Consider the following 27,525-nt stretch of genomic DNA (forward strand, 5'->3'; position numbering starts at 1 on the left):
CTGCATATGAATCCACTCTTTCTGCTCCACCGGTCTTTAGACACGACAGAGAAAAGAACTGCACTATCTCCCTGAATGTGTCGTCCCCACACAGGATCATTACACACACACACACCGTGGTGATATACAGTAAATTCAATATTTCATCACAGAGCATCATCATCGGCTGTGATATCTCATCATCATCACCATCACGGTCCAGAAAGGTAATCAATGGGGATTCAGTTTGTAAGTCTCAAACTGAAGGCTGGTGCTTGAAATGAGCACAGGAAAGTAAAACGGAATTTAAAACAACAGAATATTAATAAAACAGTGAGCACAAGAACGCATTAAGTTTGCATCTTTAATTGTCATTTTATAACTCGCTGTGCAGCTGCATGAAGCGTCATTCACACTCTGGGAAACTGGCTAACAACCCTGAAAGACCTGAAATATTCATGAGCCGAGACGTGATCGTTTTTACACATTTTACATTGACAGTGAAAGTGGTATTAGAACTGTCCCTTTACTTAAATAAAAATAAAGAAATTAGACCCGACACACACTGTTTTTAGCCGATATCTTAAACAATATTCAGGAAACAGGGTTGCATTAGGAAGAGGAGGAGGTTGCCGGTGGGGAAAGGGAGACCTCGTTCATCGGGGTCTGGCGCTAAGAGGATTACAGCAAAGCCCGCAGAGTTGACGGGAATAGCTGCTTACAGTCGCAAACCTCCTCATGAACTCTGCAAACACAGGTGTGAGGATACACAGGACCTCCTCCGTGAGTATGAGGGCGACCCGCAGGCTCTCTGCAGGACTGAAGGGTTCCCCCGGCGTCCAGGGGACACGGTGCGAAGGGAGCAGAGCCGCGAGGATTAGAGGTGTGGAAAATGAGCCGAGATCTGATGGCGGGGATTTCGGCTGAGACAGCACGGAGAGATTAGAGGGAGGAAAGTGGAGATCTGCGTTTCCCCTTTCTCCACGCTGGGACGGAAAATGCTTCGTCGTCAATTAACGAAATCGGGTGTGGCCAACGTGTGGCTCCGGAGTCTACTGGATTGAATGTGGCTCTTCTAGACACACAAACACAAAGAAGCTTTTATCTGTGTTGTTTGTTCCGATCAAAAAGACAAAGCTAGTCGCTAAGGAGCCACATTATTTGTTTTCGAGATTCGTGGAGGCCAAATCATAAAAGAAGAGTTTTATCTACAACCCCGTTTCCAAAAAAGTCAGGACGCTGTGTGAAATGTAAATAAAAACTGAAGGTGATGATTTGCAAATCATCTAAACACATATTTAATTGAAAATAGACCAAAGACAACAAATCAAATGGCGTTTCATGAAAAATATATGCTCATTTTAAATTTGATGCCACACGTTTCAAAAAAGCTCGGACATGGGCATGTTTACCACCGCGTTGCATCACTTCTTATTTTTTACAAGACTCTGTAAATGTTGTCCCATTCTTGCCTGATATGGGATTTCAGCTGCTCAACAGTTCAGGATGTCCTTTGTCATATTTTACAGTGTCTTCTTTTAAAAATACTCTGTAATAATTTAGGCCTTGAGGAGACCTGTGGCTGGAGTTTTGAATATGAAATGTTGTCCCATTCTTGCCTGATACTGTATATGATATTAGTTGCTCAATAGTTTGCGGTCTCCTTCATTTTATTTCGCTGTATGTCTTCTTTTAACAACACTGTAATCATTTTAGGATCCGAGGAGACCTGTGGCGAGAGTTTTTAAAGAGAAATGTTGTCCCATTCTTGCCTGATGTTGGATTTCAGCTGCTCAATCCGGCGTCTCATTTATGGCATTTTATAGTATGTCTTCTTTTAACAACACTCTGCAAACATACTTTGGGACAACCCGAACTGTTGAACAGCTAAAAACCAACAACATCAAACATTTTTACAACTAAACATGATTTAACAAACATTTCTTAAGATTTGATTTAAAACTCCTCTCAACTCAGTTTAGCTTCAGCGCGCTAATTCTACTGACATGCAGCTGGATATAAAAGTGTGTTTTTACTAAAAAAATATTTATAAATTACTAACAAATCATTTTTGTTAGACTGCCTCTAGTTTTGATAAGTAACTGGGCATACAATCCACAACACTGCTTATTTAAAAGTTTATCTGGAACTAAAATGCAGCTTCAGCTTTTCCCTCTGTGTGTTTCCCCGTTGCATCATGTCAGCTACATAGGCATGCAACATTGCACTGGCTGGAAACTCAAACAAAACAAAACAAAAAGTTTTGGAGAGAAATATGTGACTCAACTGAGGACTTCTCTCTGCGGGACATTATCGGAAAGTTTTCCAAAACATCACGCGCTGACACACTATTTTCTCCTCTGAAAAACACAAAATATGTAAAGCATCTGTCCGTAAAACAAGAAATACCAGATGTCACGAAGAATTCAAAAGAAGCTAAATGTGAGTTAAGAAAAATGAAGCTTTTGTTCAGTCGCTGCATGAAAAGAGGTGATTAAAATTTAAATGGTGCCATCAGGAATCACTAAGGAGTTCCACTGGGCAGCCGGACAACGTCCTAGTTCACATATTTTTGGACTCATTTTTGCTGTGCAAAATATGAAAGTTTGATGAGAAGAAAGAGAGGAGGAAAGAATAAAAGAGAAGAGGAAGGAGAGAAGGAAACAAGGGAGGAAAAATAGAGAGAGAAAGTGGAAGAGAGCAATAGAGAAAACAAAAGAGGAGGAGGAGAAGAATGAAGGCTTGTCAAGTCAGCATTGAGAGTCAGCGCAGCGTAATCCATAAATGATGTGAATCATTGATCTGAACCACAGACTGAAGCTCGTCTGTCAGGAGATAGTCAGCGACTTCACCGATCGTCTCTCAGTCGCACTTCAAAGCTTCTGTTCAACCGCCACTCTACGTCCACCTCCCCGTCACCGACCTCGCGCTGCAAATAATACCACGTTTTGGAGAGCGAACGCGCAGCGCTCAGCGGTGACGTACGGTACACCGAGGAGGAGGGGAGAGGAAGCAGCACCTAAAACGAGGAGGTTTGGGTGGAGTCCAGCTATATCAAAATAAATCAAATGACATTATTTTGAAAAGGTAGCCTCGCTTTAGTTTTAGGGCCTGATTTACTAAAGGTTTGCGTGTGTAAAATCACATGCAAACTTCGCACATTTTTTCCCCCGCTGTTGTCACTTTTCAGCTGCTCAACAGTTCGGGGTGTCCTTTGTTATGTTTTGTAGTATGTTTACAGAGTGTTGTTAAAAGAAGGCATACTACAAAATACCATAAGCGAGACGTCGGACTGTTGAGCAGCTGAAATCCTATATCAAACAAGAATGGGACAACATTTCACCTTCAAAACTCCAGAAACTGGTCTCCTTAGTTCCCAGACATTTACAGAGTATTGTTAAAAGAAGACATACTACAAAATACCACAAATGAAACCCCAACTGTTGAGCAGCTAAAATCCTATAACAGGCAAGAATGGGACATCATTTCACTTTAAAAACTCCAGCCACAGGTCTCATCGGGTTCTAAAGTTAACAGTGTTTTTAAAAGAATACATACTACAAAATACCACACAGAAGACCCAGAACTGTTCAGCAGCTAAAATCCTCACCAACAAAAAAAATGTCCACGCTGATCTACTAATGACATTTTATTATAAGACAATTTTTATTTTATTTTCCACCTAATATCTTGCCATCTTCTCATCTTTCTGTTTTTCCAACATTGACTTTCTTGCTGATAATCTCCCATAAACCATTTCTTCATGTTATATTTATTCATTTCAATGGGATCCAATTTTCTTTTCCTTTTGTGTACGTTCTGTTTTTTTAATGGCTGGAATCACTTTAAAACACGCAAACACCTCATTTAAATAGTGCAATCTGTACCTGATACCAATGACGCAATCATCCGCAAAACAGGTGCAAAATAAACGCGCAAACTTTTGGAATAAACATGCAATTTAGTACCTTTTATTTGAGATCTCAGTAAATCAGGCCCTCAGTGCCTAAAAACTTTGCACAGTGTTTCACACACACACACACACACACACACACACACACACACACACACACACACACACACACACACACACACACACACACACACACACACACACACACACACACACACACACACACACACGGCGTGTTGAGTTGTCCACTCAGCGTTGGCGTCGGGTTCGCCGCCTCTCAGATTTCACTGCGGCCGCAGAAACCAAACCCTCTTTAATAAAACATGAGTGTTGACTGTCCGCAGAGTCGCTCCTGCAGTCACGTGATACAGACTCAGACTCCGCAGGAGATGACGGGAGAGCGTCACCTGACCTCATCCTCCATGTTAACGAGGTTAACGAGCCGTCTGAGCTGCAGCGAGTTCTGCAGATCTGCTGCTGCTGGTTCGGACTCACACCGGTCCTGAATACAACACATACAGAGTCCTCCGTCTGCGGACTGAAGGCTGCAGATCGATGCAGATTGAGTCGGTCCAAAGCGAGAGCTCAGTCAGTCTATTGAGTCACCGTGGAGACAGCAGGAACAGAGCGGGTCAATGGTTAAAAAAGTGTTGCAGGCTTGGATGATGCTCCTCTTTAGACAATCGCTGCAAATAGCAACTTCGAACACTTTCAGAACTTCCACCTTCTTTCACGCTCGATGCAAGAGATGTGATGATGTCGCTCTGCGCAGGCACCATCATGCGTTTCAGCATTTATAACTAATTGAAATGTAATTTTAGCGGTCTGTCATACCAGTAGATATTATCCTGCATCCTTACATGAAATTATTTTTTGGGAGGTGGTTTCAGGCTGCGTACAAACCTCCAGAAAACAGACGGTGCATGCTGTAAATCGCATGTGAGCCCAAATCCAGGGCACAAAAACATCTGCGGATAACTCGCTCCCCGCTGCTGCTTTGGCTCGTTGCTCGGCGCTCACGGTCGTAATCGAAGGTGACACCGACGACTGAGCCGACATCTTTATCAGCTCGTCTGGTTTGAGGAGGTTTTAGTGCAGAAATGAATCTGAAACTTTGTACTCTGCTGCAGACTTATTCTACCTGTATTGTTCCCTCATTGTCTGCCCGATAGTGTTGACTGAATATTATTTATGATAAACTTCAGGTGAACTGACGGCAGTGTCCCGTGTGCTGTCAAATGTAGTCTTTGCGGTTTATTCCCGTCCTTGTGTTGAATTTTCATTGAAACTTTCAAACAATACAGTTTACTGTCAGCTCCCATTGAACTGAATATGAACCAATAATTTAAAGATAACTTTGGCTGCAGACTCTCAAACATCATTTCTTCTTTTATTCAGCGGACCGTCAACTTTCTTTCTTCTTCCTCTTCACCATCCTTCCACTTGTGATCATCTGTATTTATTCTCTGATTATAGATCGTCTTCCTTTATCGCATTCGTCTTATTGTTATGGTTTCTCCTCATGATTCGATATTGTTTTTAGCTGGATGAAAACTAAAGGAAACAATCATTCCTCTTTCTGGTATACCTGACACATCTTCAAAGTTGTTTAAGACCAGGTATAAATATTGTGGTCGGATGACATGTGACATTATAGTACTATTTTACCTTTTACATTGTCTCTGCCGTTGTAGTCAGATACATACTTTGATAGATACTTCGATAGATAGTTAGATACACAGATCGATACTTAGATATTCAGATAGATAGATACTTAAATAGATACTTAGATAGATAGTTATATTCAGATAGATACATACTTGGATAGATACTTAGATAGATGCTCAGATCGATACTTCGATATATACTTGGATACTTAGTTACTGTCTTACATTCTTATTTACTTTATTAATCCCCTCTGAGAAATTAATGTATCCAGTAACTCACACATATAAATTGAGGTTTAAAGGACAGTACAATAAAATAAACCTATAAAAGTGTAAGTCAGTGGGTTAAAAACAGAGCTAAGAACAGAAGATTACTAAAAACCAACCCGTCAGTAAATAAACAGATGAATATAGATTCTTTACTTGTCATCATGATGATCCGAATCAACAAAGAATACGACCTGACTGAAGCTTCTCTTTCTTTACGCCTTCATTATGGAAAGAAAACAAATAATCCTCAATCACTGGAATAAAAAACCTCCATCCCAACCATCAATGAGTCTGAGTGCGGATGACTTCATTAACACTGAGAGCGGATTCCTTTTAAACTCCCTCAAATCAGTAGACTCTGGCAACCCTCTCCTTAAGAAACTAAAATTAGAAGACACGCTACATTTTCCAAGTTTTAAAATAAAGAATAAAATGCGAATCAAAATATGAAAAGATGTCTGGTGGGAATATGTAGATTCTGTTACCTTCACGCCCCCATGTTTCCACATCACTTCTGTCTCAGGTTAATTGGTTGTCATTTCTGTTCCCTTTTCTTTTCTGCAGTTTGTTCTCGATTTGCACTGACTGAATGTCAAGTAATGCTCGTCCTTTGATTCCATTAATGGTCAACGCAGCATTAACTGACACACTCTCCTTCATGTGGGAACCAAAAACGCACAGATGTAACAGTCAATTCAAGCCAAGTCCAGTTGATTTTAAGCCGGGAAAAGTCCTTTGTTTTTACCTGCGATAACATCCTACGACGAGTTCCTCGACCAATAGGATGACAGAGTGCATCACGACAAAGCGCATCACACGTAGAGCTTCTGTAGTCATGATTGACAGCTTCTTGACCCTCCTCCCCGACGATACAGGAAGTGAACATTAACAACGATTGGTCCGGGTCGTATTTGTCTCCCGACAAAAACACGGCGATAATTTACATCACTTTGATTTAATCTGACAGAGTTGCCATGGTGACAGACAAATATATCTGATCTCTTCAGACCGAGCGACATTCAAAATTAAAAAAAATAGAGAATATTCTCGTAGTAAGTCCAGAAAAATATGTGAAAATAGTCCAAAGACAGAAGCATTCCCTTCTTACTCCAGAACATTATTCTGATGTTGAATCAACACAAAAGTCCTGATTCAGACACTAAATGTGGAAACAAACCCAGATTGACCTCCGACCCCGCTCTGACCCTGCTCTGACCCCGCTTCACCCCGCTCTGACTCACCCAGGTTGGAGGAGGCTCGGCCCTGAGCCGCTCGGTCCTGCAGATCCTCGGCGATCTCCAGCTGGTTCTGGTGGTACTGCCGGGCCCTCTCCAGGTCCTGAAGATCACCGGAACCAATTACATCTTCATCACATCAGGACTCATGAAGGACAATCACATCCATCGAGTCTTTAAATGGCTTCACACCCACCTGCATGCATCGGGCGGCGTGCCCCAGACCAGCGTACGCCCTCATCTCGATGGCCCGGTCGGCCAGCTCCTGGGCCAGCTCCAGAACCCTCGTGTGGTACGACACTGCCTTGTCGAAGTCCCGCTGAGAGTGGTAGGCGCTGCCCAGGTTGCTGTAGGACCGCGCCTCCTCACGCCGGTTCTCCAGCGTCTGCCAAAGACATCGTCACCGTGAGCTTAGTGGCTGTTTAGATGCCTGTTACATCAGTAATTAGATATTATTCATTTATTTTCAGGAGGTAAACATGACTTTTAATAACGCAACATGCTGAAGCGTTAAAACAGACTTTCAAGTTTAATGTCAGACAGTAAATTTCAGCTTAAAAAAAAGCAGATGCACTCCAGCAAATGACTAAAGAGAAGAGATTTTTTTTTGTGTTTGTAAATGTGGAGCTTGATCTGAAACTTTGAGTCCTAAGATGTGGAAAAGAAGCACTTTGTAAAGCTTCATCTTTTATCCTGATACAAATCTAATTCAACAATCAGCAGATGGTCACTTCGTATGTTGGGAAAAAGCTCCATAGAGTCACACGATGTTGGCTGCAGTGTTTCTGGCCGGCTCGCAATCTCTCTCCTCGTCCAAAAAAAACAGATGCAAAGAGGGAAATATTGCCGCTTTTTGTCTTTTTTTCATGCAACATTTGCTGGACCTGCTTCACTTTGGTTCTGCAAATATTTACTGGTTCAACTCCAAGTGTCCTGTCTTGGTTGTAAAATATATAACGCCTTATAAAAACTGATAAATGTACTAAAATACACACAACAACATCCAAAAACCCAGGAAAGAACACAGCAATCCTGAAATACAGATTTAGCTTCTCTACATAATAATCCAAAATTCAATTACTGGATGTATCTGATGGCTTTTTACTCAGTAAGTGACTCTACCTGAATGATGTGTTACATTTGTAGCCTGTTTATGAAACATCTTCCAGTGACGCCTCCAAAAATCCATCAAACAAACACAATTTAATAAAGACAATAAAAAACAGGCGTCGCTGCTTTACATAAAAACAAAGTGTTACGAATAGAGATGCTGCTGTGTGGCTCCAAGTGTCGTCTCTCGATCAACATCAGCACCTGAGTTCCACACGTTAATGTGACCGCTGGTACGTGAACGTTTGTGATTTCACCGTGAGCCTGAAGCTGGAGCAGAGAAACATCAGATTTTGGGGTCAAACTGTAAATGGTCAACGGAGACCCTTGAAATGCTTCAGAAAGTCTACGGCGATGAAGCGACGAGTCGGGCGCGAGATGTTCTGAGTGACGTTCACGTTTCAAGAGGAGGCGGAGCTTCACCGTCCAAGACCGAAGAAGGCGCGACAGGTCAGGAGACACCAGGTGGGTTTTCTCTGACGTTAGCGGGGTTGTGTCCCCGTGAATTCGTCCCCCAGGGTCAGACTGTCAACACCGAGTTCTACTGGGACCTTCTGAGGTTCTGTTACAGTTTGGAATTTTATTTTGCTTTGTACTCTTCAGGTCAGTCTGGGTTTTGTGCTTCCTGTTTGATTTTTTTTAATGACTCACCTCTTGTGTCTGTCTTGTTTCACTTCCTGCCCTTTGTATGATTGATTAGTTTCATCTGTCCCTCATTGTCCTTCCCTCCCAGCTGTATTTAGTCTGTGTGCCCTTCTTCCTTCTTGGTCAGTTTGTGTCAGTTGCCTGTCCGTTACTGCGTCTTTTGAAACACAGAGAACACAAACCACCTGAACTGTGGCACATTGGATTTTGTTCCCCAAAATCTGATGTTTCTCTGCTCCAGTTTTCAGGTCCACGGTGAAATCACAAACGTTCACGTACCAGCGGTCACGTTAACGTGTGGAACTCAGGTGCTGATGTTGATCAAGAGACGACACTCAGAATACTTCCTCATGAAGGTCGCTGCTTCCTCCTGCTCCGTGTGCATCACTGTGCTGCGTTCATGTGCAACATTTTGTAGCAGTGGAATGGCTTCTATGGGAGTCAAAAATAAACTAAGAATATTACATTAAATTACATAAAATTAGCACTGTACCTTTGCGATGTCCAGGTGCTGCTCGTGACACTGGACGGCGTTGCTGAAGTCTCCCAGTGCCGTGTACACGGCGCCCATGTTGCCCAGCTGACGGGCTTCGGAGAGCCGACACTCGGTTTGTCGCGCCAGCAGCACACACTGCTTGTGGCTGGCCAGCGCGTTCGGGTAGTCGCCGATCGCCGTGTACACGTGACCCAGACTGCTGAGGGCGTCGGACGCTGCCTGGAATCACAAATACACACAACATGCATTGGTTAGCATCACATCCTTTACATGAGTAAAAGTACCAAAACAACAAAGTAGAAATACTCCATTACAAGTAATAAGTACAGAAATATCAGCAGCAAAATGTAGTTAAAGTATTGAAGTAAAAGTCCTGGTTTGGTCTTTCTGACTGATATATTATTATATACAACATCATTTGATTATTAATAGTGCAGCATCAGTGTGTGAGCAGCATGTTTCTGCTGGAGCTGCTGCAGGTGGAGCTGTTTTGATAAAATAACCTAAGCTAGGATAAGCTAAACTAAGCTACAATACAATATAATAAACTAAGCTAAACTAAGCTAAGCTATGATACGATACAATAAGATAAACTAAGCTAAAATAAGCTAAGCTGCAATGCGATACAAAAAAGATACGATAAGAAAAGACACAATATGAAAAGATACGATACAATACGATACGATACGATAAGATGAGACTTTATTAATCCTCCAGTGGGGAAATTTAGTCGTCACAGCAGCTTAAGAATACAGGTAGGAAAGATAAGAACACTGAAATAAAAAAAATAAAAAAATAAAGCTATATATAAAACAAGCTATATACATAAAAAATATATACCTATATAAATAAGTATATATATATACAAAATAAATACACACAAAAACAAATAAATAAATACTTTGAACAACTTTATATCCAGTTTTATATGCACATAAATCTGAGGGGTTGTCAGATGATTACTGGGGGAAAAAAAGTTCTAAGTTTTGTTCTCACTTTCTGGACATTTTCTCTCATCTTTAATATTTGCTGAAATGTAGAGAACTATAATTATAAAGTAACATCAAACGGAAGTAAGTCAAGTAAAGTACAGGCAGCTAAGAATTGTACTTAAGTCCAGTATTCGGGTAAATGTACTGAGCTCCCTTCAATCGCTGCTGGTTTGTATCCAGAGTTCAGAAAAGGAGGTACACAACCATCCGTGTGCTTCCAGTAAACAAAGAAACAAGCTGGTTGATGCACTTGTATTTGCATCTTTACTAAATAAAAACCCAGACCTTACGAAGTTGTTATGGCATCCACACGCAACAACACCCGTCTACCAGAAATGACTTTCGTATACGGCTAATTTGGCAGAGAAAATCTGTTTTGGCGGGGAAGGTGATGCCGAGTAGATCGACATAACGAGGAGATGTTGTCTGAAACGGACAGCGAGCACCGAAATGTTCATAATAAACATTTCTTAAGTCCTGACAAACGTCCTCTCACCTTAACCAAGTTCCACCGGTGCCTGAACACGGCCGTAAAGACTTTAATTAATCGTGTATAAATAGATATTCGGATCCTTTGGTGGAAGAAAATATTTTACACCAACTTGCCAAATATATTAAGAAATAACATTTCCTCATTATGTTGATAGAAAATGTAATCCTGTCGGAGGAAATGTGTTTCCTCCAGGATTTATTTTCTTTTGCAAATCAGCTGTTTATAAATGTAATTTGTAGGAGACGGCGTCGGTTCAGAGAAGGAAGGAAAAGCAGGGAGGACACAAGACACAAAACGAGGTGGCAAGACATGGGAAGCGAGCGGTGGATCTGACTGATCTGATTGGAAACCTGACGATACTAGGCCCCGCCGCCCACCGAAAGCCGATGGCCTCCTTATTCAGACCCTGAAGATAAGTCCACTTTTATCAATAAAACGTTTAATGACTTTGTATTTCAGGAGAAAAGCTGATGCTTTTTGAGCCTATTAGAGACAGATGTTTATTTTTATTTTTTTTAGGTGCCGGCCCCTAGTGGCCTTCAGTGGTATTGCGCTTTCAGGCACTCTCCTTCGCTTTTCTGATCCGGAGACGACGCAAATTTTTTTATATACAGTTTATAGCTGAACCCCAAACAGGGTTTACTGTGTACAGAATAATCTCCTTGATACGACCACAGTGAAGTTCATTAAATTCGAGTCCGTCCGAACACAAACACACTCTGCCTCGCACAAGCCCCAAAATTTAAAAAGATGTATTTGACCTTTCAGAGCAAACAATGAGGGACAGACGGAGGGAAAGAAGGAGTCAGAGGCTATAATGAAATGTTTGCAAGTTTAAAGAATGTGAGGAGAAGCAGCTGTGAATTATTAAAGAGGGAATATTAGCATGTTACTCATTTATATCCCGCCTGCACTCTCTTCTTCTGACTGTCTCTGTTCAAACGATTCAGATGAGTTTGGTCTTCAACAGAAACATTAGAGTGACCAGTCGGTTTTCTACTTTATGTCTCCTAAAAAATATATTTATATCCAGCTAAATTACAGCAGCGGTTACTGCACATTTTAAAGGAAACGTAACTGTTTTTTTTTTTTTTACATTTTCTGTTGACGTTGAGGAGTTTATTTACCTTTTCTGACAATATCCATTAAACATCCATTTGTACAGTCTGGTTTAATACACAAATGTTCATTTCCTCTGATTTTTTTCCCCCTAAAAAGTTTATTAAATTTGATTGGTTGGTTGGTAGATTTAAGGTTGTAGCATCAGTCAAACTGTGAAAACTTGTTTGTAAATGTCAATATTTTGCTGCCAGTTGTTTTTTGGTTGTCAAAGCTCCAAATCGGTCGATTACCATGTCAGCTGGGATAGACTCCAACTCCCTCAGTGACCCTGCAGAGGACAAAGCGAATACAGACAATGGATGGATGGATAAACGTAAATTTAGGCACCAATGATGTTGCTCCGAAACACAATAGTTTAGTTGTTTAGGAATGTAATTTCAAGGAGAAATGAGTGGGCTGTTCATCGCATTTACAGAACATAGTACATAGATGTAAAAATCCATCCATCCATCGACCTCAGCTGTCTTTAACATAATAATAATGGATTATCATATGTTTTTCACATAAAATCTTAATCTGTTAGCTATAGCTGTCAGACAAATGTAATGGAGTAAAAATGGAGTAAAAAGTACCTCAGTACTGAACTTTCTTACAGTACTTGAGTAAATGTACTTGGTTACTTTCCACCCCTGAAAACTTCACAGGTTTCTTTGAGACAATCTGATTGTTTGTAGTGTTTATTCAGAAAAAAAACAAGAAAAAAAAACCCATAAAATATTGATTTAAGCATACAGAACTTTGTTCTCATGTGGAGCTGCAGTGATTAATCGATTGATTGAACAATCAACAGAAAAATGCCAAATATTAACTGTTCAAATATGAAGATTTGCTGCTTCCGTTGTTGATAAACTGAATATCTCTGCGTTTTGGAGTGAATGTAAAAAAAAAATTGTTTGAGGGGCTGAGGGGAATTATAAAATCCTCTTTTCACTATTTTCTGACATTTAATGGATAAAACAAGGCGAGTCGGTGTTGGAAATAACTGCTTTCTGCAGCTCGTGTGGAGTTTTAGAGGAAAAGCTGATCCTGGGTTTGAAATGCAGCTTGCGGACAGATAACACACATCCACGTAGCTTTTAAATCTGAGCCTTAATGAGCGCTAAAAACTGTCACAGAAAGCAGCCACACTGACCTTTGGCGGAATTTACCACTTCTAATTAACATCAGGACACCCTGCTCTTTTCATTTCTGTTCCAGTGTGTGTGTGTGTGTGTGTGTGTGTGTGTGTGTGTGTGTGTGTGTGTGTGTGTGTGTGTGTGTGTGTGCACGTGTGTTCGCAAAAAGGACGACAGCACACATCTCCTGAAATCCCAATTCCCAGCAAAGTGATGAGTGTAAACACATAAAATCCAGTTGACACATCTGTGGCGGACTTCTGGGGAGGAAAGGGAGATTTAATAAATGACGAGGAGGCCTCAGCATGTGTGTGTACAGTCGACTGGCCAGACAAGTGTTTGATTTCCCTCAAGGACACGATGTTTTCCCTGCATGAGCGGAAAATCCAATCATGTTGTGTCTGGGACTCAGACTCGCTACGTCTGTATTGTTTATATCTGTGTTTATATATATATATATATATATTTGATGAAAAAGACTGACAACCCTCATCATTTTGTCGAGAAAGAAAATCAAAGCCTCTCAATATTCAGCGTGTCGTTACAGTATTTTGCTACAGAGAGGCAGCAAATCTCATTAGAGGAAAAACCAAGTGAGTAAAAAGGTACAATCTGAATCTAATACATGGAAACACAGTGAGACAGGTGAGTAGAAACGGAGAGAGATTGGAGCTGGCGCTGCTTCCTCTCCGAGCTGCTGCGCTCGATAAAACGGCAGGAGACACGCAGGAGGTTTGGAGAGGATATGCTCAATCAGTCCCCCCCCCAAAAAAAAATACCTTCCACCGCCAGCGTGGGATAAAAGGAAAAGAGACGAGTTCCTCGAACGTGTCAGGAGGAAATGAGTTAAGCTGGTTTGACTCTGGGTGACAAAACTTTGTCAGCAAGTAAAGAGGTGAGAGAGAGAGACGTGTGAGGTAAGAGGAGGAGACACTGATATTACCTGGAACTATTTCTGTATCGCCTCTGTTGGGCTTCAAAACTCACTGAACGGAAAGTAAACGGTGTCGTAAAAACACGGCAGACCCTCCCACATACTGTATATAAAAGTGTTCGAAGCTTCCAGGTCTGAAAAATGAGGCCAATGCAGAAGTGTCTTAAGCTGCAATACCACTGAGTGCCACTAGAGGTTGGCTCCAAAAAGTCTCCTGCTCCATAGATGCCCATTCAACTTCTCTCATCAAATACAAAGTTAATAAAATGTCTCCACCAGTTATCTCGGTGTTGTTAGCTAAAGTCACTCCTTCTTATTCGTTTTCTGGAGGTCCATCTGAAAATAATCCGTCATTAATTCGAGAATAAGCTTAAAAAAAAAACACGTTTTTTGGGGGCGCGTCTGTTTGATTGACAGGCCTGTAGTGCAGTCAGGCTACAGCTATCGGTGGGCAGGACGTAGTATCGTCAGGTTTCCAATCAGATCAGTCCGATCCACTGCTCGCTCTTCCCCAGCTTGTCCAAATATGGTCACTTCCTGTTCCAAACCGCTTCGAACTATCACCTGGTCGGTTCAGACTCAGATTGATTCCAGCGGGTTTCAGAGGGTAGGGCTCTGCGCTGTGGTGGATAAATGAACAGTGCGAGGGGGTGGGGATTTTCCACAGTTGTGGGTCTGATGTGTGTCAGAAATGACTCAAGATAAAAAAAAAAAAGAAGATGAACCCAGAGGACTCTTTGGTAAAACGAGTGCCACGTACAGTTTGTGTTTTTAAATCACTAACTGATTTATAGCTACGAGTTTGCAGGTAAATCTGCTTTCTGAATGGTTCAGCTGCAGGATATTATTTTTGGTAACAAAAATATAAAAGAAGAGCAGGCAGAGATCTTCAGGTGTTTGGATGGAAAAAAAAGAAACATCCAAAACTAACGAAGAACTGGAACAACGGAATGTTCTTGCTCTATAAACAATTACTTAATTAGCTTATTTGGTTGTTTTTTTTATATCAGCTGACTGATCGGTTTCCTTTAAATTGCAGAGCAGCTGCACTGGACTGAATCATATTGTAAAGGTGTTGCCTTTTTCTTTGTGCGTCCACCCCTGCAGGTTGAACAACAGGTCTCTGCAGGCGACGTCTTTATTTGGGACGCACGCTGTCCGGAAACCCGCCAACGACGGGAAAGCAAACACACAGCGGGAGATATGGATTTCTGTTGATGACCGTGTTTATGTCGCTTCGGGCCGCGACACCTGTGGAGGAGCGGCTCGATAAGCGTCTGTCAAACGATGCACGCGTTCAAACTCCCAACACGCGTGTCTGGCTTCGATTTGGAGCTCCTGCACGACAGAACCAGATATGTCTGCAGAATTAAATGTGATAAAACCGTCAGCAGCTCTTTAACAGCGTATCAAACACACAGGACGGGATGGAGAGAGGAAACCACGTCCAGACACACTGTACTCTGTTAAATGAATCCTCTACGAGCCTCATCCGTCTTACTGACAGCTCTTCAATTGGGCTCTCCACATCCAGGATGCAATCACATGCTATTAAGTGACTGTGTGTTATAGGGAGCCTCCGGTGTGTGTGTGTGTGTGTGTGTGTGTGTGTGTGTGTGTGTGTGTGTGTGTGTGTGTGTGTGTGTGTGTGTGTGTGTGTGTGTGTGAGGGTCTGTCAGAGCCACCCACGGCAGTTATCATAAAACTACACGACTGAAGCATTTTACCGAGTTCATGACTGGATGACAATCAGCACACCTTCAAATCTAATACTGCAATAACAAAATTAATCAAAAGTTATTGTATATTTCTGAGGAGGGTTGTGAAACCGCCTGAAGGAGATACGACAACATTTTGACATATTTTGCTGTATTGTCTGCATATTCTTTACTGAAAATGTTTACACATTAAAGTCTATTTATAAGTCTTATATATCCTGAAAATGATTTCTACATGAATATAATTACATAAAGCTGGACAAAATTGAATAAACTCCACATTTAACATCACCTGAGTGCGCCAGACCTCCGTGGTCCAGCTGCATTATGGGTAATGTACAATCTGTGCCAGGTTATGACCAGGAAGAATAATGTGTGGATTAGACTGTTTAACAGCAGCGTTGTGGAGCAGACGGAGGATCGGTCAACACATCGGCCGTTAATTTGACCGACAACAGAGGTGCATTCTGGGATACGCAGCAGTCACAGATATTTATTTACAAAATAAAAACTCAGGCACACATGAAAATATTAACATACAGCAGACAGAGATAGAGAGAGTGAGATCGAAGAATAGCCAACATCAAACGTTATTGATCCACACACACACACACACACACACACACACACACACACACACACACACACACACACACACACACACACACACACACACACACACACACACACACACACACACAAGGTTGTTTATATTTCTCGTAGAATATTAAAGAGACAATAAAATATTCCATAAAACGCGCCACAGGCTCTGAATCATCAGATTAAATAAAGTAATAAAGTATTAAACCCGCCGAGACGTGTGTTCCACGAGACAATGTTCACGCTGCTGTTCACATGTTGACACACACACACACACACACAAACATATGGGAGTCGTTGGACAAAGGTAAACACACACAAACAACCTGACAGCCTCACTTTGTGCTTTGAGACATAAAGGGGCCAAAGTCTAATCTGTAACAGCGATCTAATTAACTACGCCTCTCACAACTGTCCAAAGTGTTTCAGAAGTGAGCCGATGAGTTGAGCTGCGGCCCCGAGGCAAAGAAAAAAGAACCTGCTTTCCGGAGAGCCAGAGAGTGACAGAGGACTGAACCGCTCCAAACAAGCTCAGATACGTTCAGTCTCTCAAAGAAGATCACGACGCCTTCTTCTCTGCTACAAGTTACCTCGTTAGACTCAATTTCTGATGTCACAGCAGGAAGTCTTGGCAAAATAATGTTATGATGTATAAATTACTCAGATCTACCGCAGCTAAAGCTGGAGCAGAGAAACACCTGATTTTGGGGCTAAACTCTGGAAATGATCAACAGAGATCCTTGAAATGCTTCAGAAAGTCTACGGCAGACCCAAGAGGTGGGTTTTCTTTGACTTTGGTGGTGGTTGTGTCACCATGAATTCGTCCCCCAGGGTCAGACTGTCAACACCGAGTTCTACTTGGACCTTCTGAGGTTCTGTTCTGGTTTGGACTTCTTTTCTACTTTGCAGTCTTCAGGTCAGTCTGGGTTTTGTGTCTTTGTTTCACTTCCTGTCCTTCGTATGATTGTTGGCCCCGCCCCCTGATTAGTTTCACCTGTCCCTCGTTGTCCTTCCCTCCCTGCTGTATTTAGTCTGTGTGCTCTTCTTCTTCCCTCTTTGTCAGTTTGTTTCAGTTACCTGTCCGTTACTGCGTCTTTTGAAACCCAGAGAACACAAAACCACCTGAACTGTGGCGCCATGGCAACAGGGTTCTCCAACATGACAACAGGTCAACGCGCTGTGAGCGGCATGTTGAAGATTTTGTTGCCCTTTTGTTTGTCCCAAAAGGGACAAGGCCAAAAACCAATGTCAGGTGGCGCTGCTTTAAAAACAGCCACGATTCTGTGGTGGAAATCACTGAATGGGCTCAGGAACACTTGGCTGTAAGAGGGCGTGTTGAAGTTTGTTTTGTTTTTTCTCCCAAAATCTGATGTTTCTCTGCTCCAGTTTTCAGGTCCACGGTGAAATCACAAACGTTCACGTACCAGCGGTCACTTTAACATGCGTAACTCAGGTGCTGATGTTGATCAAGAGACGACACTCGGAATACTTCCTCATGAAGGTCGTTGCTTCCTGCTGCTCCGTGTGCATCACTGTGCTTCGTTCAACAGGAACACTCTCTGAACTTCTCGATTGTATATATTTTTTACTTTAATCAGAGAGGTTGTTACTCAAACTTTCTAAGTTCAGAATCAAAACACGCTCCAGTCCGGAGTCCGAGCAGGTGGAAGCCTCTGCATGTGAAATGAGACCGGCTGCAGATCTATACATGTGTCATCTGATGAATATGCATGAGCACACTCTGGTTTTCAGCACACACACACACACACACACACACACACACACACACACACACACACACACACACACACACACACACACACACACACACACACACACACACACGCGCATACAAACGTACCTCTCTGTCCTTGAGCTTCATGGCCAGCACCAGTTGGTTCCTGTGATTGGCCAGCGCCTCTCGGTAGCTGCCTTTGGAGAAGAGGGCCGATCCAAGGTTCCCGTGAGCGCGGCATTCACCTGACTGGTCACCTGTGGATGAAACATACAGTCCCTTAACTCCAGCTTTAACTTCTTTAAACACGTTGCACTCCGTTGCTTCTTCGTTGTCCGTACCTAAAGTCTTGGTCACCTCCAGGTCCTGCTGCATGTAGGCCATGCTCTTCTCCACACTGCCCAGAGACCAGTACGCCGAGCTCAGGGCGGAGAAGACGGAGCCTCGCAGCTTCAGCGAGCACGTGCCGATCTTCAGCCCCGCCTCCAGGACCACGACCGAGGCGCCATGGAAACCGTGGGTCAACAGCTCCTGGCCGATGACGGAGACGACCACGAATGGGCTCTTGTCCAGCTTCATCTTCTGCAGCTGCTGGTAGGTGGGCTCAAGGGAGTCTGGGAGGCGAGGAAAGGGAATTAATCATAATTTACCAGGTTGCAAATATTAGAAAGGTGTTCTCACCAGGTGCTTCTGAGGTGACGGACAGCAAACCCCAGAGAGAGAAGACTGGAACATGTCACACCAAAGAAGAAGAAAGGATTGTGCTTTGCTACCTTTGAGTGATGCTAAACTCCAGTGTCTTTTCAGAGGACATTACAGGTAGATAAATGTACCTGAAATATGTAAATTTCATATAGTATGGAGTATAATGTTTTTAGTTATTATAAGTGACTTATTTGGTGAAATCGGGTCTCTGTTCGTTCCTTTTTGGTCACTCTGAGCACCCGTACCGTAGCAGCACGGATAGTTGCGCACTTAAAATCCTAGCGGGGACCAATTTGGTTTTAACACACAACACGGTCCTAAAATCTTAAAAATACTTGAGTCCATGGATATCTTTTATCACCAGGTATCTTGGTTACAATCAGACTGAGCTAGCTGAGCAGTTTAGTGTTTCTATGTGCTGTATTTATTCGGTTTGAGAAACCATCTCTGGAAAGCAACAAAACGGACTAGAAATCCTCTCTGTTGCTAAGGACGTTGCTAAGGGGTCGGACTACTTCCTGGAGTAGTAAACATTGTATACGTTGCATTACATAAGAGTCTACTGACGCAACTGATTGTTTTCCAGTTCTTAGTTGTACCTCATGCGTTGCCATGGAAACGGAGATCGCACTCACAAAAAGTTTTGAGAGCGGATGGCCCCACAGTATGAATACATTTAGATTACTTGCTTTATTTAGTCGATAACTTGTTATATAATCGCAGTATAACAGTAGAGGGTGTGCTTTAATGTCGTTATTGGCACGACAGTGATGCGGCCACGCGTTAAAGCCCTAATATCGCTTAAATATACACCAATAAAATGAATAATAAAAGCTTTCCAATTTTGTGTGTATTCGATTTAAGCCGTTTATCGTGGCTCAGTGATGTTTACATGAGAAGTTAAGAAGAGAGAGAGAGGGGTTAGCTCATATTTTCCCACACGGTCATGAACATCTCTGCCGCCTTACAGTATGTTTACTGTTTCAAAGACATCTCCCCTTCTACTAATATCAAAGTTCAACTGCAGAAAGGAAGACTTTCTGTCGGGTCATATTTTGCTGTATTCTTTTGCCCGCCTCGTTTGCATTCGTCGACTCGTTTATGTTGAAAAGTTTTTTGTGCCTCGGGCTGATCTGAGGCCAAACTGTGACAGAGACATCAGGAAACCAGACCCTCCCACCCACCACACCTCCTCCACGCTATTGACACTGCAGCTCCCTGCTGTGCTCACCCCTCAGTCTATCGGCCTCCGACATAGTCTTACATCTCACCTCGCTGATTGCTTACTCAAGCACGGAAACCCCCGGTAACACTCGGAGGCTCGGCTGCTTTGAAGATTACGGGAGATTGGGTACTGAAGCCCCCTCCCTCACCCGCCCCCCTTTCTGTCTGCCGTATGTTTTAAACGACGCGATGTTGTTTGCTTTTTCTAACAGCTGGAAAGACGAGAGGAGAAAATGCTTTTGGCCCTTTAACACCGGCCTTGTGCTCAGCACATCTGGATCCGCACGCTCGACCTCAAACAGAACTATTGGGGTTTGCTCTCCGGTGTAACACCGACTTCCTCGTGCGTAGACGTTTTGCTGCAGCTCGCCAAGTGGAAGGAAATTCCCGGGAAGCCATGCTCTCGTTCTGACGTTGCTGAAGGGCAGAGATGTAATCCTGTGCCATATCCAGCCTGCAAACTGTTCCTAATTGTCTGCAGTCTTCCTTAATACATGCCGTTGAAACCTGCACATCAGAGCACGCTGCGTGTGGACTGTTGGGGCAGGCAGATCAATGACGCACCAGAATCTACCTTGTAAATATTTAATCACCAGCTCAACGAGAAGCTAATTTATGGTTGCAAAATGAGACCAGAGCCTTCCCCGGCCTCGCCTCTGCGCAAGCGAGCTTCAAATTCTTCAATCTGTAAATCAGAAATAAATCAGTAAACCCGAGGACGCCTCTTCAGTACTCTCTCAACCATTAGACGCATCATTAAATCAGTGTTTGCAACTAAACCGACCAACCAACCGCCTCTTTGACCCTCTTCAACCTCCGGCGACGCGCCGTCTGCATTTAAAGAAGCTGCAGTCCCAAACAAGTCAAAGTCAACTTCTCCCCTATAAAGTTTTTCGGTACGTAAGTTTTGACCTTTGATTTTAAGAGTTACTACCAGTGATGAAAATCCAAGAAAATTCTTAGGATTCGGACGCTTTCATAGACGTAGATCTGTTAAAGATAAAAGTTCTTCACAAGACATCTCTGACGTTCAGAGAGTTCCTTTTAAGAGGCTTAAACATGTCTTGGGTAGAGTAGGAAATTGTGAATGTTGGAGAAATATCGGTTTAACGCTGAATTGCAGTGAGTTAATAAAACGGTACAAATTATATCGTGCAGGGTTCATGTTCGTGGTCCATCACGCTAGAGACTCGCTCACATCTCGAACTCAAAGCAACAACACAATAACATCACAAATCAAAGCGATCACATCATTAAAATATTTAGCAAATGAAAATGTAACAGTGCAGCAGTGATCACACAAACAAAATACAGCGCTTTCAAAGCCTCATTTTGGGACGCAGTTCATTTCTTTTCCACTAGATGTCACTGTCTGTTCTGAAGATACGTCACACCCAAGTGGCATCCAGCGGTGACGTCACCCGTTGGTTTGTGAACGTTATGAAGCCTCCGGTTCAGATTTTGTCCGTCGCCATCTTGCTGGTTCGGAGCAGTTTGGAGCAGGAAGTGACCATATTTAGACGAGCTGGGGGAGGAGCCAGCGGTGGAGCTGACTGATCTGATTGGAAACCTGACGATACTACGTCCCGCCCACTGATAGCTGTAACCTGACTGCACCACAGGCCTGTCAATCAAGAGAAGTTGATGCTTTTTTAATGGGGGTCTATTGATTTTCTGGAGCCAGCCCCTGATGGTGGTCAGTGGTATTGCACTTTAATGCACTTCCACATTGGCTTCTCCTTTCAAACTATGTCCATTTTACAGAAGATGTGAGCGATGATGATAATGATGATGATGATGATGATGATGATGTCTCATCTCCCAGTTTTCAGTTTCTATTCCATCTGACTTGCTTGTTTTGTTTATTCCCTACATCATACTTTTCCTTATGTCTTACTCTCTTCTCTCATCACGCTCTCTCACATCAAATGTGCATCCATTTCTTTGTTCGGTCTGAATCATCAGAGGCATCTTTTCACTTCTTCACATCCCAGAGGAGGGCTACTGAATAAAAGAACAAAAGACAAGTGGCAACTTGACAGTTTCCCCAGAGCCTGCATCTCACTTTCCTCCCCTACAACTTTCAAAACACAGAGTTGCAGTTTGTTGCTTGTGTTGTTGATTTGTTTGAGCGCTTCTGCCCGTATGAATCTTGTTGTTTTGGTTGTGTCGGTACAGTATGCAGCACACACACACACACACACACACACACACACACACACACACACACACACACACACACACACACACACACACACACACACACACACACACACACACACACACACACACACAAGGAGAGAGGCGGGATGAATGAGGCAGAAAAAAAGAAGCGTGTGAAGTCAGTCGTTGTCAGACAGGCTCACCTCTGAGGGGCGATTTCATGGCAGCCTCCACCATGCCGACGAGCAGCTGGAGACTCTTGGGGTCCTGCGCGAGGCCGGAGGCGAATGCTGCCAGGGCGTCGGCATGGCGACCCAGGTACTGCAGAGCAACCCCCTGGCGAAAGTAAGCCTGCGGAGAGAAGAGCAATCATTTTTACTGTCTGTCGAGGCTTTTTGTATTCGATATTTGGGCATTTTAAACCACTTCTGCACTGCTGCAATTACGTATTTGTCTTTTTTTTTTTTTTTAAATGTTTATACAGAACAGCAATAAAACTAAAGTGAAATGTGCAGATGAGCCAGAAAACCAAAGGGAACGTCGAATTCAATCTGGAACACAGGTAAAATAAATGTACTCAAATTTACTCTGATACTTGCACTTCACATTTGCTTCTTTATACCGCCATTGCTTTTACCGGTTTTAAATGTTGCATGTTTAAACCTTGCATTTTACAAACAATAAATGCTAAAGATCCGTGTTCATCAGTGATTGGCAACTTGTGGTACGCAACAGACTTACTGAAAAGCCGAACGATGTCACTCCTACTGACCAAAAAAACTAAAAAATTTATTTTTATTTCATCATTTTAATTTTAATGATCAGGCGCCAAATTACAGAAATAAGGCTGGAGATATCCCCGCTTTAAACCACGCGTTTTTATGATGGCTGCCTCCCATATCCTGCATCTGTTCGGAGTGTTGGTTGTGAACATCCTCGGAGATGAACACAAGATGTAATATACACGTGACCTGTAGGGGCAGTGTGGAGACACGACAGAGCCAGGGAGCCGCAAAACTACATGGAAACAAGTCCGAGACCGTTCTGTCCGTGCACGGCCTTAATCACAGGTAAAAGTTATTACATTTACACATCCGGTCAGAATGACCTAAAAAAAAAAAAAAAATTGTCTCGTAAAACTTTTCACGCGCGGCGACGGCACATCCCACGTAGCGACAGCGCTGGAGTCAGCCCGGCACGGTCGGATTTGGACTCCTCACAAACGGCGACGAAATCCAAAAGCAAAGTCGAGAGGAAAGTGAGGACGCCGACGGTAATTGCACGCGATCACAAAACGAGCCCACCGAGTTGGCCGCGTCGAGGGACGGTCAACGTCGCCACAAAGAACCACTTGAAAAGATTAAGGTTTACGTCCAGATTTGTGAACCTTAAACCACCGCTTCTGAATTAAAAGCAGCTCGCTCACGTATATCCAGATATCTAAAATAATTTTTTTTTAAAAAGGCCCGCCGCCGATGCAGCACGTAGACGGCGTTCACCCGCTCCTCCCTCGTTTCAAACCCGCGAGCGGCGCACACTTCCATCGGGGTCCCTCGCATATTTCACGGCGAGATTGGAGACGATGAATCGTGACGAGGAGTTCACGAGGAGGGTCGAGGGGGACGACGCACGACGGCGCAAACACACTCCCCCCCCCCACTGTAACTTAATTGTCTTGTCCATCTCTCTCTTCGTCTTCATTCCCGCCGTTCCCCCCTCTCATTTATCATCCCGGCCCTCGCTCACCCCCCCCCCCCCCCGTCAAAGCATAATCTGTCGTGACAGCGAAGTGCACGAAGACAAAGACGAGGGCAATGAGATTAGACGGCAGCTCCTGTCCCCCCCCGCGCCGTCTTCGCCCCGCGCTCATCTTTTCGGCGGCTTCATTGAGGTCGAGCCCAATCCGAACGCGTTGAGGCTTCAGCGCCCGGCGGGTCGGTGCCGGTGCCGGTGCAGGACGTCAACGGGCCGCGCCGGCATTTAACTGCTCGTTAACACAGAAGTGGGATAAATGGTCGGTAATTACAGCCGCGGCCTCGCGCCTCGTATCGCTAAACCACTTCAATCGGTCAGAGCTCGGCAGATAACAACGGAGCACCTCTCGGGAAAGAAAAAAAAAACACCAAAACAACCCCAAGAAGTCCAAAGTTACGAAGCGCTAAAGGCTGAATGGATCGTACGCGTTCGCTCAAATCAGCTCCGAAGTTGTAGTAAAATATTACTGAAGCAGCTCTGCTGTCACGACAACATCACAAACTGTCTTGTAGCGACCACAGCGAAAAGGTCAGCGGGCTTCACAGGAAGGAACAGAGAATCAAAACAGAGACGAGAGATGCGCCGAAGAACTGGAATTTCATTAAGTTGTCAATCAACAGAAAACTAATTGGCAATTTTCATAAAAATTGTTGATAATTAATTCATTGTCGAGGTTATTTTTCAAGCAAAAATGTCAAATTTATCGGATCCGATTTTAAAGATGAAAGTATTTCCCTGTTCTCGCGGCTGAAGCTCCCGGTACGCTCGCTTCCGTTTCGACGCGCCCAGATCGGTTTACAAACTTTTTCAGACCCGACGGGCGCCGACTGGAATCACATCGCAGCTCCCTCTGCAGACGCGACAGGCTTCGCTCGACGCAAGCAAGACTTTCGTATGCAAGTATCAATTTAATAAAAAGGCAGGAAACCTCCGGTTCGACAGTGAGGAAACCTTTTTAAAGCGGCACCAGTCAACAAAGGCTGAACGAGAGGCCTGTGTTTCAGCTCCCAGCCCTCGATGCCAAGTGTCCACGCTGGGGGAGAGAGAGGCAGCAGCCTGCCCTCTGACCCCGGTCCATGCTGGAGAGGAGAGCAGGTGGCTGGGGCGACATATGGACACCCCACCTGTCCGCCTGCCTCGACTTAAGCACTGCCCCTCAAATCCGTCGCCTTCACGCTGATCCGCTCGCTGCACGGAGAGGATGCGGCGTTCCACATTTTAAGCATTCACGGCCTATTCTTGATTTAATTTCACCCAGCAGAGGATGATTTTATCAGACGTTATAATCATAGCAAAGCGGTCATTATCTCTGCGTGCGAGCGGACGTGCAGCACAATAGGTAAGGCGGAGTGTGTGTGTGTGAGCTTAGACGTGTGCAGGTGTGTGCGTGAGAGCATTTTTTTTTTTTTTTTTTTTTTTTTACCCCCCATCAATGGCGTAAACATGCCAGAGCCAGACAGAAAGTGACAGCAGGAAGTGTCTGCCTCCACCAGAACCTCCAGCCTCCTGCTCATCACACATCCTGCCTATTAGCTCAGTCTGCCTACGCTGCCCAGCTAAGCTCATACAGGGGGGGTGCGCGCACACACACACGCACACACACACACACACACACACACACACACACACACACACACACACACACACACACACACACACACACACACACACACACACACACACACACAGTACACCACCAACCTCTCAGCAGTGTCCGGGTGCATCTCTGGAAAATCCTGTCAGATTTGGAGAGACTCTCCACACACTGCTGCGGTCGTGTCTGGCTCGTCTGGATTGCAGGTATTTCACACTGATTCCCAATCGAGCACTTAAGACGGGCCCCTTCAGCATCGGCTGACAGGTTCGCGGCAATTTAAGTGAAACGATCAATAAAAGCGACAGGACTAATTCCGGCGCTGCTATCTGTGTGAGCAAGTTTGTGCCAACAGTACTTACATGCGGTTTTTTTTTTTTTTTTTTTTACATCTTCTGTGTTCATGTATGACCCACTCTGGAAGGCTTTTGGGGCTTTGCTTTACGGAGAAAACACAACTATGAGTCTATTTCAAAGCTGCAAAAGTCAGATGAACCTGCAGAGATACATCTCCACAAAGCCACTTCGGTTTTATGAAGCTGTATAGTGAGTTTACGCTCAGTGTTTAGCTTTGTGGTCCAGCAGTTTACTGTTTTGTTTGGCTTTAAGAGAAAAAAACTACACTTCCTGTTCATCGGACAGACAGTTAGAAACTAGCTGGTGAACCTAGCGAAGCGTTAAGATAAAGAGCCAGATATTTCCTTCAGGAGGTGGAGAAGAAAAAAAAAAAGTGGTAGTATTCGACTGGTGACCAGAAATGTGACTTCAAATGAACAATAATGTTACTCCATAACTGCTTAATGTGCGAATGAGCAACTGTTGTCACACCAAAAGATGTATACATCAACGTCGAAGTCACATTGGATCTATCTGTTGTAATCCTTCACCCATCTGATCGGGTCCATCATCCCGATGGAAATATATTTAACGTTTTGTCTACATTACATTATTTTATTCATGTTTTGTCTATTCATATGTTCTTAAATTACATTTCAACATGTTTTTAATGTTCCTTATGTCTTTTTTTTTAAATGTGAAACACTACATGTAATTTTCTCACCTTAAAGCACTTTGAGTGCACGTATGTGCTAAACAAATAATGTTTATTATTATTCAAAAAAATGTTTTTGAATAACCAATGAAACTGATGATATATTGCTCGTCAGCTTTGGCTGAACCAAGGACACACTTTGTGACAATTACACCTGCAGTCAGTAAAGTCAGATGCACACACGACTGTCTGCGCAAAAATGTCGCGCTCCATCAAGAGCTGTTAGTCCATCCGGCAGTTGTTGAGATATTTCACAGACTAAAAGTGATAATAGATCAGCTCAAGGAGAAACAGACACTAAGGCGAGAGTGCAGCGAGAGAGGTGTCGTCGTGTGTCGGAGCAAAAGGATGCGCACCGGATGAACAGATGCTTCAATTACTGCTCGTAACTCACATTAATCGAGAACAGATGGCGACACAAGTGGCGGGACAGAGAGAGACAGAGAGAGAGAGAGAGAGAGAAAGAGAGAGAGAAGGAAAGAGGGAGCGAGGAGGAACCACCGAAAACCAAACGTGATGGAGATGGATGTCTTTGGAAAGCAGAGGATCTGCCTCGAAACGCAGACGCTCGGTTGCACGGAGAGGTGTTCCTGATATTTTGTCCCTCCCATTGAATCAGGTTGATAGAATGTGAGGAAGACCTCTCAGTATAACTCAATAATAAAACAACAACAAAAATCAAATGCAGATGTATAAATCTCTGCATTTTCTCCAAAGTGGGCAAAATGTTTATTTGTAAGTCAAAGTCAGACTTTTATCAAAGCGGAGTGTGAATCAAATATAACACCAAGACGTATTTTCCTTCCGTTGGAAAATGTACAGCTGCGAAACGCTCAAATGCAGAATTACATTACTGTGAATGAAAATAGGCGCGAGAATGTTTCTGTCGTTGTTTTCAACATTAAATAACAAACTAACGCGCTGCAGTTAGCGCGTCGTCTCATTCCCTGCCGTTGCCGTTTCTGTGTTACTGTTAGCGTGTTGTTGCCGTCTCAGCCGGGCTGATTTG

At 43.5% G+C, this 27,525-nt stretch overlaps 1 protein-coding gene across 2 annotated transcripts in view; it reads right to left on the reverse strand.

Moving 5' to 3' along the window:
• ttc28 (tetratricopeptide repeat domain 28) overlaps positions 1 to 27,525 on the reverse strand; it is a 107,167-nt gene that overhangs the window by 26,812 nt on the left and 52,830 nt on the right. For both annotated transcript variants that reach the window (XM_069700766.1, XM_069700775.1), the window contains 6 exons: positions 22,320 to 22,467; positions 18,366 to 18,638; positions 18,151 to 18,281; positions 9,313 to 9,534; positions 7,261 to 7,449; positions 7,071 to 7,167 (listed from right to left, as the gene is read on the reverse strand). In XM_069700766.1, the coding sequence (XP_069556867.1) occupies positions 7,071 to 7,167; positions 7,261 to 7,449; positions 9,313 to 9,534; positions 18,151 to 18,281; positions 18,366 to 18,638; positions 22,320 to 22,467 (1,060 nt within the window). The remainder of the gene's footprint in view (positions 1 to 7,070; positions 7,168 to 7,260; positions 7,450 to 9,312; positions 9,535 to 18,150; positions 18,282 to 18,365; positions 18,639 to 22,319; positions 22,468 to 27,525) is intronic.

This window comes from Brachyistius frenatus, unplaced genomic scaffold (genome assembly GCF_029030835.1).
Source record: "Brachyistius frenatus isolate BFR_SWC_R1_liver_20210118 unplaced genomic scaffold, ASM2903083v1 Contig_3, whole genome shotgun sequence".
Lineage (NCBI taxonomy): Eukaryota > Metazoa > Chordata > Actinopteri > Embiotocidae > Brachyistius > Brachyistius frenatus.